Source organism: Bemisia tabaci, chromosome 1 (assembly GCF_918797505.1).
Source record: "Bemisia tabaci chromosome 1, PGI_BMITA_v3".
Lineage (NCBI taxonomy): Eukaryota > Metazoa > Arthropoda > Insecta > Hemiptera > Aleyrodidae > Bemisia > Bemisia tabaci.
The window spans coordinates 3,920,740-3,934,557 of record NC_092793.1 but is presented as its reverse complement, the minus strand read 5'-3'; the positions used below and the strand labels follow the sequence as shown (position 1 = coordinate 3,934,557).

At 37.2% G+C, this 13,818-nt stretch overlaps 2 protein-coding genes across 3 annotated transcripts in view; one reads left to right on the top strand and one right to left on the bottom strand.

The window, feature by feature from the left end:
• The window catches only part of pps (protein partner of snf), a 37,864-nt gene extending 24,678 nt beyond the window's left edge, over positions 1 to 13,186 (top strand). Inside the window, 8 exon segments of the mRNA XM_019044192.2 lie at positions 108 to 178; positions 1,953 to 2,169; positions 3,076 to 3,272; positions 3,712 to 4,103; positions 4,962 to 5,369; positions 6,453 to 7,082; positions 7,085 to 8,015; positions 8,556 to 13,186. Of these exon segments, the coding sequence (XP_018899737.2) occupies positions 108 to 178; positions 1,953 to 2,169; positions 3,076 to 3,272; positions 3,712 to 4,103; positions 4,962 to 5,369; positions 6,453 to 7,082; positions 7,085 to 8,015; positions 8,556 to 9,862 (4,153 nt within the window). The 3' untranslated portion in view covers positions 9,863 to 13,186.
• LOC109032186 (RAD21 cohesin complex component verthandi) overlaps positions 1 to 13,818 on the bottom strand; it is a 74,996-nt gene that overhangs the window by 40,807 nt on the left and 20,371 nt on the right. The window lies entirely within an intron of this gene.

Genomic DNA, 13,818 nt, shown 5'->3' with positions numbered 1-13,818 from the left:
AATGTTTTTCTCAATTCATTATGTTCGTTTTAATTTATTATCCATTCTCTAAACCTTTAGGAGTCTCTAATCGACTGTTTGAATGTATATTTCATTTTTTTTTTCAGATTCATGATCTGTTGTGATACTTGTGAAGAATGGTTCCATGGATCTTGTGTGGGCATCACAAAAGCAATGGGTAAGTTATTTTAATGAGGAAAACCAAAAGGTGCTCCTATTACTCTTTTAAGGGACCCTTATTTTGGGTTTTTTTGGTTGATAATAATAAATCTATGAAGGAAAAGGCTCAACATTTCAATAGCCAAAGTGCAAAACTGCATATCTCCATCCCTGTGTTTCAAATTTTCCACTCCTATTTTATTTTTTCGAGGGAGAAAAAGCCAATTTATAGCTTGAAATTCTTACCGAGTATTACCTAGCAGGAAAGAAAAATCAAGGCAGTTTTAAAGGAATTACGTTGACTACCATTTCAAAAAAAAAAAATAAAGTATGGCAGGAAGTCTGCAACATTGCAAACGGAGAAACGTGGTTTTGCACTTTGGCCATTGCTACCTGAGTTTTAAAAGTTCTAGTGAAAGTATTTCCTATCTACTTCACTCAGATATTAAATTTTAAAAATCAAAATTGAAAGCGAAATAAATAACTAAAACCTGTAATGATCCTCGTAATAAACCTATAATTAAAGCTGTAATTTACCTCACTCATCTGATGAAGAAGGCTGTCAGCATAGCTACTGGCAGGGCCAAAAACGGTGTTTTTAACTGCACCTACAAACTCCTAGCCGACGAAATTTCAGCCATTTGCCCAGTCTAGATTGTATTATACAGGATGTGCCAAAAAAAAGTATCCACCTTGAATATCTTTTGGACGAATTCGAGTATCAAGAAGCGCCGAATGCCAATATGGGGACCCCAAAGTGCAAATGTACGAAAGAGAAGTCCCCTTTCAAAATATTGAACCTTTGTTTTGGCGTGTTTTGACACTCAAATTCGTTCAAGAGATATTCAAGGTGGCTACTTTTTTTTTGCACACCCTGTGTATCAATGGAGGGCTCATCAATTGGTGTGTCAGGTGACGTGACAAGCTGCTTGCCCACAAATTTTAAATTCCTGTTGAATCGCCCATAATGTGCGTCAATACGCAATCAAAGGGCACCCTAAAATCTTGAGGTTAAATAAAATTGCAGAATTTGTATTTGCATATTTGGACATTTGTAAAATTCACATCTTGAGCCCTAAATTCTAGAGTTGGCTAAAATTTGCAATTTGATTTTGAGCAAGGAGGTTTGCATTTGTATCTGATTGTGAGTTCTACCTCACTATGATAACATCCGAAATTTGCAAAATTCATGAGCTCAAAGCATGATTAGCATTCGCAAACATCCAGGCCTCTAGCAATCAGCTGGTCATTGATCTTTCTGCTAAAACATTGAATCACGTAGACCGTGCATCCTGTGTTACGGAAGGCGAGACAACTTTTAAAAATTTGCGTGCCGATGAGTGGTGGCACCGACCCGCATCGATGAGTTTGTGTGTCCCAGTTGCGCACATCTGCGCATGCGCAGTATTGGCTCCAGTGAATTTTTGTCGGATTGTGAGGCTTTTTTCCTCGGTTAATAATTAGTTCGGAAAAATAAAACAGTGCTATTCTGGTGTAAAATTATGTGTTCTAAAACTTTTCTTCTTAGGAATTTTGTCTGAAAATGGACTTTAAACGAGATATTCGTGAAAAACCGAGCGCAGGCATGAATTCTCCATTGCCTCTCTGCAGTCTCTTCGAGTGCTTGGGACACACGCTCTCTCCCCTTCCCTTCCCGCCCATCATGGGGCTCCGAGAGACTTGCTTCGCTCCGCCTGTACCACACGGTCTACGTGATTCAATGTCTTTGTCTTTCTGGAATTGATTAATAAACTAGGAATCATAGTTTGCAACAAAAAATCTTCTTCTTGCAGGTGAGGATATGGAGAAGAAAGGAATCGAATGGGTGTGTCCTCAATGTAAGGAAAAGAAACCGCAGGATGGCAAAGGACTTGCAGCGTCCAAAGAGGTGAAGAAAACTCCAGACCAAGCTGAATCCAAGAAAGTCATTCAAAAAAGAAAAGGATCAGAAGTCCACTCTACAAATATTGAAGACCCTTCATCTAGACTTAATAGGTCGATTTCTACTGAGTAAGTATACTGCGAATTACTTGTTCATGTTGCCATTTTGAGGTGAATTGAAACTAACTTGTAATTGGATTGCATTTTGCAAAAAGGAACCACTAGCATTGCAATGTTGCTAAGATTGTGCAACTTCTTTTGTCTTGGAGGAAAAACCCGATTATCCATTCATAGTTTCTATTTTACTCGCTAAAAACTGTAAATTTAAGACAAAAATTACCGTCTAAATTTCGTAGTTTTTCACGATTTCCGCAATTTTATTGCAAAAGATGAAGTTGCACAATCTTAGCATCATTGCAATGCTAGTGGTTCCTTTTTGCAAAATGCAATCCAATTGTAACTTTGAGTAAGCCCTAAGTTACAACCTCCACATACATTCAGTATGGTTTGCAGGAAAACTTGATCTAGGTAAATCACAAAAACCTCGTTTTACCACTCATGTGAGTTGGCCCCTAGAAACGTCATCAAAGTTGCACAGAATTCACCAAAAGTCAGGTTTGAACAACTGTGCACCACCAGCTCTGGCTGTATTATTTACCCTTCAGTCCACCTCAACATTTTCTACTCCAGTGGAGCAGTTGTCTTGTGTCTTTTGTTTTTTTTTTCAAGTCTTGGGTTAAGTACCCTCTTGCAGGGGCGCCATTGCAAGTCATTGCAGGGCCAGGCATAAAAGTGACGAGGTTTTTTTTTTTTTTGTTCAGCTTCTCACCTTTGAAACTTCAGACGAGCAGTTTTCCTCGACCTAACTCAAAGCTTCAGATCCATGACCTTTTTACAAATATCGTTCATCCTGCAAATTATCTGCATAATCTTTTATCTAAGAACGTCTTCAACTCTCAATGGAATTCATAATCTTTGTGTTATATCTTATCTACAATTTCAAATCAAAAATGCTTGTTTTTACTTATTTTTTAGGTCTCGCATCAGTGCCAAGCGGTGTCACGTTTGTCAGGAAAATGCACCCGTGGATGGTATCTTTTGTTCGGAAAAATGCATCGATGCTCATGTTGACACCTTCCTAGAATTGGAGGAGAAAAATGAAAAAGGATCCTCGAAGAAGCTTGATAGGCATGTCATGATGTTGGAAAAGCACACAGGGCGTGTATTTTCTAGTAAGTAATTTAAATTCAAGTATTCCTCCAGGTGCATAAAATCATCTGTGAATGAAAAGTTATGAATTCTAAGTGAAGGGTAATAACTTTCATGCAGCTTTATGATTACTCAAGATTCTTTCATAGAAGTTGCACTTTGGAAGAGGAACCATTGCAATCTTAGATGAATCCATCAATCATTTTAACAGAATATAAAGATTCTCCAATGTAACTTTTGTCAACTGTTTTACTGAGCTCATGATCAGAAGAAAAGTCAAGTCACATAGGCTTGGATGAAAGTTTGTTTAAGGTGAAAGTACGATTGGCCCTCTTTTGCCTGCTTAGTTGGAAATGGAACTAGGCTAGCTCAATTGATAGTGCTGTTCTATGCTCTCTTCTGCTGCTTGTGAATCTCAGGTGACCAGCATCATAATATATATTTTCTCTTCACTTTTTACAGATAATATGGCACCAACTATTGGAAGTCTGAAACAATGGTTGTACCTTCACCCAACCTGTCACATAGTAATGCGAAAAGATCATCCTTCTACAGATTTCTACAGTAAGCAACGTAAATTGGCACCCATTCCCAAGAAGACCCCACAGCCAGTCAAAGATGGAAATCGAATTGTCACTGTTACTGTTGCAACTACCTCTGGAACTATTCTCAGTGGAGCAGCTACATTGGCTCCAGCCTCAACATCAACAGTAACGACGCCTAAGTCAGGTTTACCGACAACTCCAACATCAAGCACTGCACCATCACAAGCTACAATACAGGCTAAGCAACAAACAATCCAACAATCATTGAAAGCGGCTAGTGTAACCCCACAGAATTCATCTAAAACTCAGGTGAGATTCAATTTTGGTTTTTGAAGTACCAAGTGCCGACATTGCATTTCTAGGTTCTTGCAAGTTGGTAACATTGGGATTGGTCCATTTAAATGCGTGTAAAACAATTGATATTCATTGAGGCAGTAGGTCCAATGTATGATCAATAGTTTATATCGGATCTAAATGGAGGCAAAAGTAGTGTCACCAATTTGCAAGAATAGCCACTAACTAGGCATGACACTTTCACCGTTACCTTTTCAAATGATAAAAATGAAATCAATTTTTCAGCAAAGGTTGTAATTAAAGTAACCTGAAGTTAACTTCTACACAACTTTGAACATTAACATGTTTTCCTATAATTTCTTGTATCAGTAAAAAAGTAAAAAAAAAAAATACTGCAGACTCAGCTCATTAAACACTCTCAGATGAAACAATAAAAATATTTCATGCCAATTCTCTATTAAGGTCTGTGGCTTCCTCAATGACGTTTTGCTTAATTTTTACGGAGGCTGAAGTGTTGCCTGCAAGTGAAAATGAGATCAGTATACACATTTTATTTGAAAGTTTTCTAAACAGAAAAGTTACGCAAAGTCAGCATAGTTTCTAAACAACCATGTAAGTCGATTTTGAATTCCATAAAAACAACAAAAATTACAAAAAGAACCAAAAGTCTATAAAATCATAAAGGATCGAATGACTTTTCGACTTCATTTAATATTTTCAGCCTCACAGGATTAGTTCATTTTCCAGACTGAGATTTTTCAAAGGCATGCCCTCAACCTTTTTTTTTTTTTTTTTTTTTTCATATCTGCTTTTGCAGTTCATTTTAATGATTTTTGTGATTTCTTATGTTAATTTTTTTTTATTTTATCATAGATTGCACCGACTCAAAAAGTTTTGAAACAACAAACTCTTACCATGACTGGAACTTTAAAAACGATCACTCCTAATCAAGCTGGGAAAACTCCAATTGCAATCCTTTCAAGGGGCTTAAACAAAACTCCACCATCGGCTGCTCAGACTCCTGTTTCCAAACAGATCACAGTAAAACGACCGAGTGTGAAAGAAGTAAAGCAAGAACAAAAGGAAAAACCGAAACCAGCACAGAAAATTGACAAGAGGAAGAGTGACCTCAGCGCATCAAAGCGGGTGTCAGAAGATACTCCAACAACTCCAAAAACACCAGACAACGAGCCAATCAGAGCAAAGTGCCGTCAAATGCTGCAGGAAGCTCTCATGCTGAGAATTAAAGGCTGCTCAGATATCCAAATTACTGAGGAGGAGGTAATTTTTAAACTTAACCATTCTTGATAATAAAGCAAACATGGCTATAAGCAGGGTGTCTAGCATCAGTATTTTCCGGATTCTATCAGGATTTGAGGTCAATCAGGATTTAATCCCGATTTCATCAGGATTTGAGGAAAAATCGGTCGTAAAATCAGGATTTGAGAAAAGTCGACCATCTGATTGGATTTTTTTATCGAGTTATTTTTGTGAAGTTTTAATTTTTCCCTGCAAAAAATCAGGATATTATCAGGATTTGGAAAAATCATGAAATCAGGATTTAGCAGTCAAAAATCAAGAAAAATTAGGATTTCGTCAAGATTTCCCAAAACGGAAAAAAACTAGACACTCTGAAAAGGGACAATTCTCTCATCTCCATTTAGTTTTATCTTAGTCGCAGTTTCCAGTTGTACTGAGAAACAGGTTTTTATTTAAGAAAATGTTTCAAACATCTGCAATTATAAAACCTGCAGCCTGTTAGTCTGCTGTGGTTTTCTGTCTCTTCTGGACAGAATTTCCTGAGCCTAGTCTCATGGCTTTCTCAACAAAAATTATCGAAAGCTGACAAGAAACAATCTACCGATATGGCATTTTCCTTGCAACGCGGAAGAAAAATTACGGAATAGGCTTTTTGTTGCCATTGCTAATCAAGGTTAATTTACATCATATCTTACTCATGTTACTCATGAGTTACTCATGTTTTCAGCTTTATTTCCATGTTAAATGTAAATGTGTACAGTCGATGAGTTCAGCATTTAGTTGACACAAGTAGATATAACCTTAACTAAAAATATAACTTCACAAAAGCAAGCAAAGCGAGCTGGACTTTCTGCTTCTAAAACTAAACAGAAATAATATATGTTATTAAAAAGAAATGAAAACAATACAATAAGACACCTCAGTAAAGGCTTAGATTCATTACTAGGTCCTTTCATTGCAACCATTATTTTAAGGAAGTCTAAATTAATCGCTGATGGGCAATTATGGCAATTAATTGCCTGTTACTTCCTGAGGAGACTGGTCTAAACTGTTGATTTGGTATTCAAGTGCGTATCTCATCTTAATTTCCTTCTCCTGTTTCAGGTTTCCAAATTAGTTCAAGATATTGAAGAGGAACATTTTGTTGTTTACAAAGATGCCGCCAAGTACAGAACTAAAATCCGAAGTTTGGTTCTGAATATTAAAGCCCCAAAGAATGATACTCTGTTCAGAAAAATTGCAATGAAGACGTACAATCCGCAACAGGTTGCCCGGTTGTCGCAAGATGAAATGGCCTCTGAAGAGCTGGCAACATGGAGACAAAATGAAAATAAACACTCACTCGATATGATCAAGAAAAATGAACTTGACTTGCTTGCAATGAGCAAAACTTGTGTTTTGAAAACACACAAGGGTGAGCAAGAGATAGAAAATGTCGAAAATCGCAAAGAGGTATCTGCTGCTGAGTTTGTGCCTGATTTGAATGAGAGCGATAGCATCGTAGAACCAAAATCTAGTCCCAAATTTCCAGCAGTGAAAATTGATGAGACTAAAAAAAGTGAAAAAGAAAAGGAGTCAAAAGACAAGCACCGAAGTAGTAGCAGGAGACATGAAAGTAGCAAACATAGCAGCAGTAGCAGCAGTAGTTCTAGTCGGCATCGAAGGAGTAAAAGGCACAAATCCGATCGTGAGAAAGACAAGGATAAGATAAAGATAAAGATAAAGATAAAGATAAAAAATCCTCTGACAGAAAAAAAGATGAAAAAAGTGGCTCAAGCCGTGAAAGTCGCTCAAAGAGCCGCTCAACCAGATCCTCTGACTCAAAATCAAGTGATACGACGAAAATTAAATCTGATGATGAGCCTGCTGCTAAAAGTAGAAAATCTCCTGAAAAGGACGAAATTTTCAAGTTGCAGAGTGATTCAATTTCCAAATTACTGGATACTTACGATCCAGCCATACCATCGAATGATCTCGACCTTGATCCATCAGACAGAGAGCCCAGCTCCACAGTCATGATAAATACACCACCGTACGAAGAAGAGCAGCCCCCATTGTGGAAAGGGCTCTTGTCTATGACTGATGTTGCTAAGTTCTACGCCACTTTTCAAGCTGTTTCAGGAAATTGTGCCAATTTAGGTGAAGATGTACCAAGTTCGATAGACTGTGTAGGTAGAATTAATCCAGCAACTGTCTGGGATTACATCGGCAAAGTGAAAAAGTCTGGATCAAAAGATATTATCGTCATCAGATTTACACCAGAAAACGATGAGGAACAAGTTGCTTATCTCAGTTTATACGCTTATCTCAGCAATAAGAACAGAATGGCTGTTGTCGGTCATTTACCTGCCATCATCAAAGACTTTTATGTCCTTCCGTTGGCTGATCATAGTCCTATACCGCAAGTACTTTTGCCTTTAGATGGCCCAGGTTTTGAAGATGTGAGGCCCCATTTGTTACTGGGAATCATAGTCAAGCATAAACTGGAGACTCTCATGCCATCAGATGTGACTAATTATGGACGCAAGGAACCCAGAAGCTACACTCCACCGCCAACAACACAGTTGAACAATGCAAGTTTGACACCACCGTATCCTCCTCCATCGGAGATTCCTGTTGTACCTGCCAAGAAAGCAAAGTATGATGACAGCAATATCATTAGTCCTGGTAAGTTTCAACCCTTTTTTTTCAAGAATGTAGTATTTCATCCTTTGCTTTATCTTTGTTTTTTTCTTTTTTTTCATTTCTGCACCATACATAGATTGTATTTTGCATTCCAAGAGCATTTCAATGTTGCTAGAATTGTGAAACTTACATTCTTTGCAATTGAATCACTGAAGTCTTGCAAAAAATTAAATTTACAAAGGTAATCTTTGGCTCGAATTCATTGTTTATTGGGAGTAAAGACAAAACTCCTTTAGGCGATCAGTTTATATTTGCGAGGTGAAAAAATTTGTATAATCTTAACGTCATTATAATGCTTGTGATTCCTTTTTTAAAAATGCAATCCACATATTCCTGCATCTATTCGGTCTTGTTTATACGTAAAAGTCGCTTAATAGCACTCTCTGGCGCTCTACGACACCTAACCCTCACTGCCCCTTGTAGAACTACAACTCCTTGGGCATCGAGCACCTTAACATTTCTGATGCAATTTGTTTTCTTGTCTTGACCCTTTAATAACTTTTTCTCTTTATCTTTTCTTAGTTTTGAACGAATTCCACGAAAACAACTCCCCATACAGTCCTGGGGAGGACGAGCCTTACTCACCAGGCGATGATGATGATGATGATGATGACCCAACCACTGTACAACGGAGGATTGATGATCTAACCAAAGGTATTGAAGACAAGAAGAGACTACTGGAGTCGTTGCCTCAGCAAGCATTAAGTGAAGAAGCCTACAGCCCCTCAACGCTAGTATCCCCCGAAAAACCCACCTTATCATTTTACAACTCAACAAAGATCTCCCTTCCCCCGAATCTGCAAGAAATTCTAAGCAGGGTCAGCTCCTATAAACAAAGTAAACAGTCTAGTTCACCTGCAGGACCCCTCTCCTTAGGGTCAGATCCTATCGTAAAGCAATATTCCACAGGCACTGCTGCCACCGAAGAAAAGAGTGATGAAAAGGAGGGAATAGAAGAAATCGCAGTGCAACAATCCTCAGATGAGGAATATGAATCAATGGAAGAAGATAATCAAGAATCCATTGTTGCTCCAGAAACTCCAAAATTAAATCGAGATCCCCGACAGCGGCGCGATATGCCCCCTCAGCCGACGGATGAGGAGGCAATCAAAGATATTCTAGGTGTAAGCTATCCAACAGAAGTAATGCCAGACATGATGGGAGTCAGAGTAGAAGACCCCGCTCAAAATGTACCCCAAATGATGGACATGTCTGTCCCTCCGCCCATGATTCCTTTCTCAGCACCATATGCACCTCCGCCTTTCACCCCTTTCCCTGGGCCAGCGTACGCTCCCCAACCTCCGTTCATGGCCCCTGTTCAAATGCCAATGGGGCCTCCTATGGTAGCTCCGACACCCATGATGCCCGCTCCCTTGCCTTTTCCCCCTCCAACACCTCCAGCCTCAGCCATCACTCCTGCACCCCCTCCTCCACCAACTCCCCCCGCTCCTATCCTCTCTACCCCTAGTGACTCCCCCTCAAGTTCTACATCTGAACCCAGGACCCTTAGGAATAAGTTGCATAGAGTGGCGGACAGTAGGCAAGAGAAAGAGTTTAGGACTCGAAGTAAAGATAAAAGTAATAATGAAACTGGTAGTACGAGCAGCAGTTATGGAAATTACAGGAATGATGAACATAGGCCGAGAGATCGTTACCGAAGAGACAATAGGGACAGGTTTCGACCACACGGCCAGTTTTGGCGGGGCCGTGGCTCCAAATCTCAGTTCAGCCGAGGAAATCGACCCCGGGATGAGTTTGATGCTGACATTGAACATTTCGAAAAGGAGCAATTGAGGAGGCAGGAAGAAAGGCGAAAGAAAGCACTCTAAATAATGAGCCTTTCTCCTTTGACAACTTTCTCCTCCTAAAATTGTGATGGCCAAACCAAATGAAATCCACAACTTAGAAATCAAAAATTGGTCTCTATCAAGGAACTTTGATCGTAAGAAATGTTAGAAGAGTCTCAGTACCATTGATTCTCCTGGAATCTATTCTATCTCAAGTTTTTTGAGTTTTCATCTTGGATTGAAGCATTTTTTCTGACTAAATCTGCATAATCTTGTGTCAGTTGTTTTTGTTATTTTGATACAAGAAACCTCTCTGGTCCAACAAGTTGTTTTTAAAATCAAACTGTTCGGTCTTAGAAATGCTGTATGTATGATTATATGAGCTTTCATGATAGTCACAAATCTTATCTAAAAGTTGAATAACTTTATTAAATCCCTATCATAATTTTGTATAGTTGCCCCCCCCCCCCCCCTGCAGGAATTCTACTTTTAATTCATTGATTGCTTCAAGAGTCTCATCTATAATGATTTTTTTATTTTTTGGAGTCTTGATAAACTCCATTCTAGTGGTGACTCTCTTTTGCTTGGAAGCATGAACTCGAGATGATTTCCAGCTTCGTGCAGTACCTAAGTTATAACTTTTCAATGCCTGACCATCCTCTTTCATCAAAGAAAGCGCCTTTTCCCCTCCGAGTATTTCAATTCTTACCTTACAGAAAAGTTTGCCCTTTCTTGTAGAACTGCCCTATTTTTAATGCTGAAGGATATGCAAAACCTCTTTAAAAAATCAGCAGCATGATTGTTTGCTCTGTCTATATTACTACGAATTATTTGAGTTATAATAAAAAAGTTAAAAAGACATCAGCATTTTAATCAGAAGCTTGATTGAGTTAGTTGTTCTCAAACGAAAGTTTTTATTATTTGAGCTTTTTTACTGAAGAGATATATTTATACATATTTTATTTTCCAAGTATGATCTTTTTTTGTTCCCATGGTGCAGTCCTAATTTTATTTCTCTTGATAATTTCATATTACGGATCATAAGCTAGATATTATCTTATATTGGTATTTTTTGTAAAGACATTGTCCTCATCGTGGACGGAAAACTTTTTTTAGCAATGGTTTTTCCTCTTGAAGGAGCCTAGGGTTAGATATGTTTCTCCTCTATCTATCAATGAAGTGGTGAATGAAACTGTTACAGTTTTGATATCAAAGGCACTGCATAACTACTGAAATCGCCGATTTCTATTCAACGATGCATTAGTGCAACATTCTAAGTAATGGGGTGCGTTTATATTTTCAAGTTTTGGCTTTGCAGGTTCTAAAAAGTCCATTTTTTCTGTTTTCCTTTCAATAGGCAATTTTTAAAGGTTTGTTTATGAGGAGGAAGAAATTGAATGGGGGGGGGGGGGGGTTTATTCCATAACACTCCACTGAATCAAACAATAATCATTTATCAATTCCAGCTCTCTCATCACCAGTTTGATTTTCATAAAACATGAAATAAACAAGGTTTAAAATTTTGACTAGGTTATTACAAATCTTGTCTATTCTACTGTTTTTTATTTTGTGACAAATATTTTTAAAGATAGCTTTTCTTGTATTCTACGGTTGAAGTATACAGTGATCTCAGCGACAAAAGTAACCAAGGCAAAAGTACCTGATACAATCAAGTCAAGTATGCAAAAGATAAATTCCAATATTTACTTTTGCACAAAAGAGCAAAAATATCATGGCAGACCTCTACATGCCTGCGAGTGTTAGCTTTAATAAACGCACAGCTGAAACTGCATTAGTAATACTGCACCCATACAAACAATGTATTTATAATTTGATTTGTCTCCCAAGAATTTCATTTTCTCTTCCTTTTTAGCCCTTAAACAACCCCTGTTCATCACATTTTTTCAAATTGTTATTCTTTATCCACTGAGATTTTCAGAGACAACCTAACTGCTATACCAAATGAAGTCTTCTAATAAGTTGAATTGTTTTTGTATAGATACTTAACGTGAATTTAATACCTCTTAAAGCGATTCAATTTTAGAAATTATTCTTTTGAACTAAATGAGCTGAGCCTTAGACGTACCGTCATATCATCTTCTCAATTTGTGCTCCAAAGCTTTTTCAAGAAAGCATTTTCCAGAAGAAAAATGAGTTTTCAACCTCTCACTAAACAGCAGCTATAGTAGCAGATAGGCAGTGAAAGCCAGATCAAATTTTCCAAGCAGCTTTAACAGGGGATGTCTTGAAAAGTTGAAATAGATCGTACCAAAAACTCCCTTACTAATTATTTCAATTCAGCCAATTCCAGCTCTTCACCACATTCCTTCTATGAATTCATTAAAAGGAGAAAGAAAAAAAAAACCAGCCAGATTCTTGAAAACCAAGTCCTTGTTAGTTGTGTAGTTGCAAGTACATATGTATTTATATTGTGTTACCTGTAAATATTTGGAGGTGTGTCCCTCCCCTCCATCTTTTTGTAAAGTCAGATTTTGTAAATAATATTGTTTAGTTTGGGTTTAAAAGCTTTTGTTTCCCCCCTTTTTTCCTTTTTTTCTCTTTTTTTTGTACATAAATTGTTTGAGTTAATCTGACGTAAATCAGAGCTTTTATGAATACTTTGAAGTGTACCTAGTATTTTAGTTATATGTATTCAAAACAAGGTATAAATATTTTTCTTACCAAAATTTTCCACCAATCATCATTTCCCTTTTTAATTGAGGCAAACAACACTTCAATTAAGATTACCAATAAAATGAACCGATCAACCTACTTTGGTTTAAGAAATAGGTTCACTTAAAATAATCCTGATGATGACGCAGAACCACAACATTGACAGATGATTCTGAGTCAATAGAAACTGATTCACTTAGTCAAACTCTCTTTTTTAATGACATCAGCCGTGTTGATAAAGCTTTCATGTATGAGTTCACCGTCATTATTTTGGAAATTGTAATAGTATTTTGTTATTTCATGTAATCATGAAAAATGTAAAGCTGTTCCTTTGGAATATCTGCTTTTGTAACAATGTAATTTTTATTTTATTTATTTTTGGGACTGTCTTCTTTATCTCTACTAGTTTTTCAGTGAATTGTTTTATCAATGACTTATCGGTAAAAGAAAGTAAGTAATTAATGTAAAGGATAAGTGAAAAATGTAAATGCCCACTATGTAGCACTCTCTTTTTTCTCATTATCTCTCTGTTAAAGTAGTTTTCACGAAGCAAAAAGTATAGTAAAGAAAGCTGAAAGGAGCAATCAAGAACCACGTACCTGTAAAAAACTTGCTTTTACTTACTTTATAATTGTTTTGTCCAGTTTTGCAATAAAAGAGGCTCTATTGTAAATAAATAAATGTTTTCCCCAATTTTATATCTTCATTTTTCAAGTTTTAAATAAGGATACAACATCACTGACTTACCTCTGGAACTACCCTAAATTTTTATGGAGATGAAAGTAAACTGATATCTTGCCATTATTTGTGCCAGGAACACAAGAAAATTCACCCGCGAGAATGACTTTACTTTTACCAGAGAGTTTATGATATGAATTCTTCTTGACAAGTGATGAGCTATATTTGCCATTTAAGTATGTGTTCAATTAATCAAAGAATTTAATGTCAACCATGAGGATTTAATGGCAGCAGAAGCAAATCCTCCCCTCCCACACTCACACACCGATTTGCTTGGTTACTGAAGCTGCCAGTATTTGAAAAATCCCGGTTTCACGTGGGTTCTCTCCAAACTTGTCTGCATATTTTTCCCCTGCATAGCAAAACCAAAGACATTTTTTTTTTTCAAAATATCCCGATTTACATTCTATTTGCTACCATATTGATTGAGTCCCATTGCATATTATATCTGCGACTGAAGCTGAAAAATTGGTCCCTAAGATTGTGGTATGTCAAGTCTCCGTTCTTGTGTTTTAGTTTGTCGAAGAAAAATCTAACCAGCAGTTTAATTTGAAATTTTCTGCGAATTTTCTTTCATTCTTCAAAAA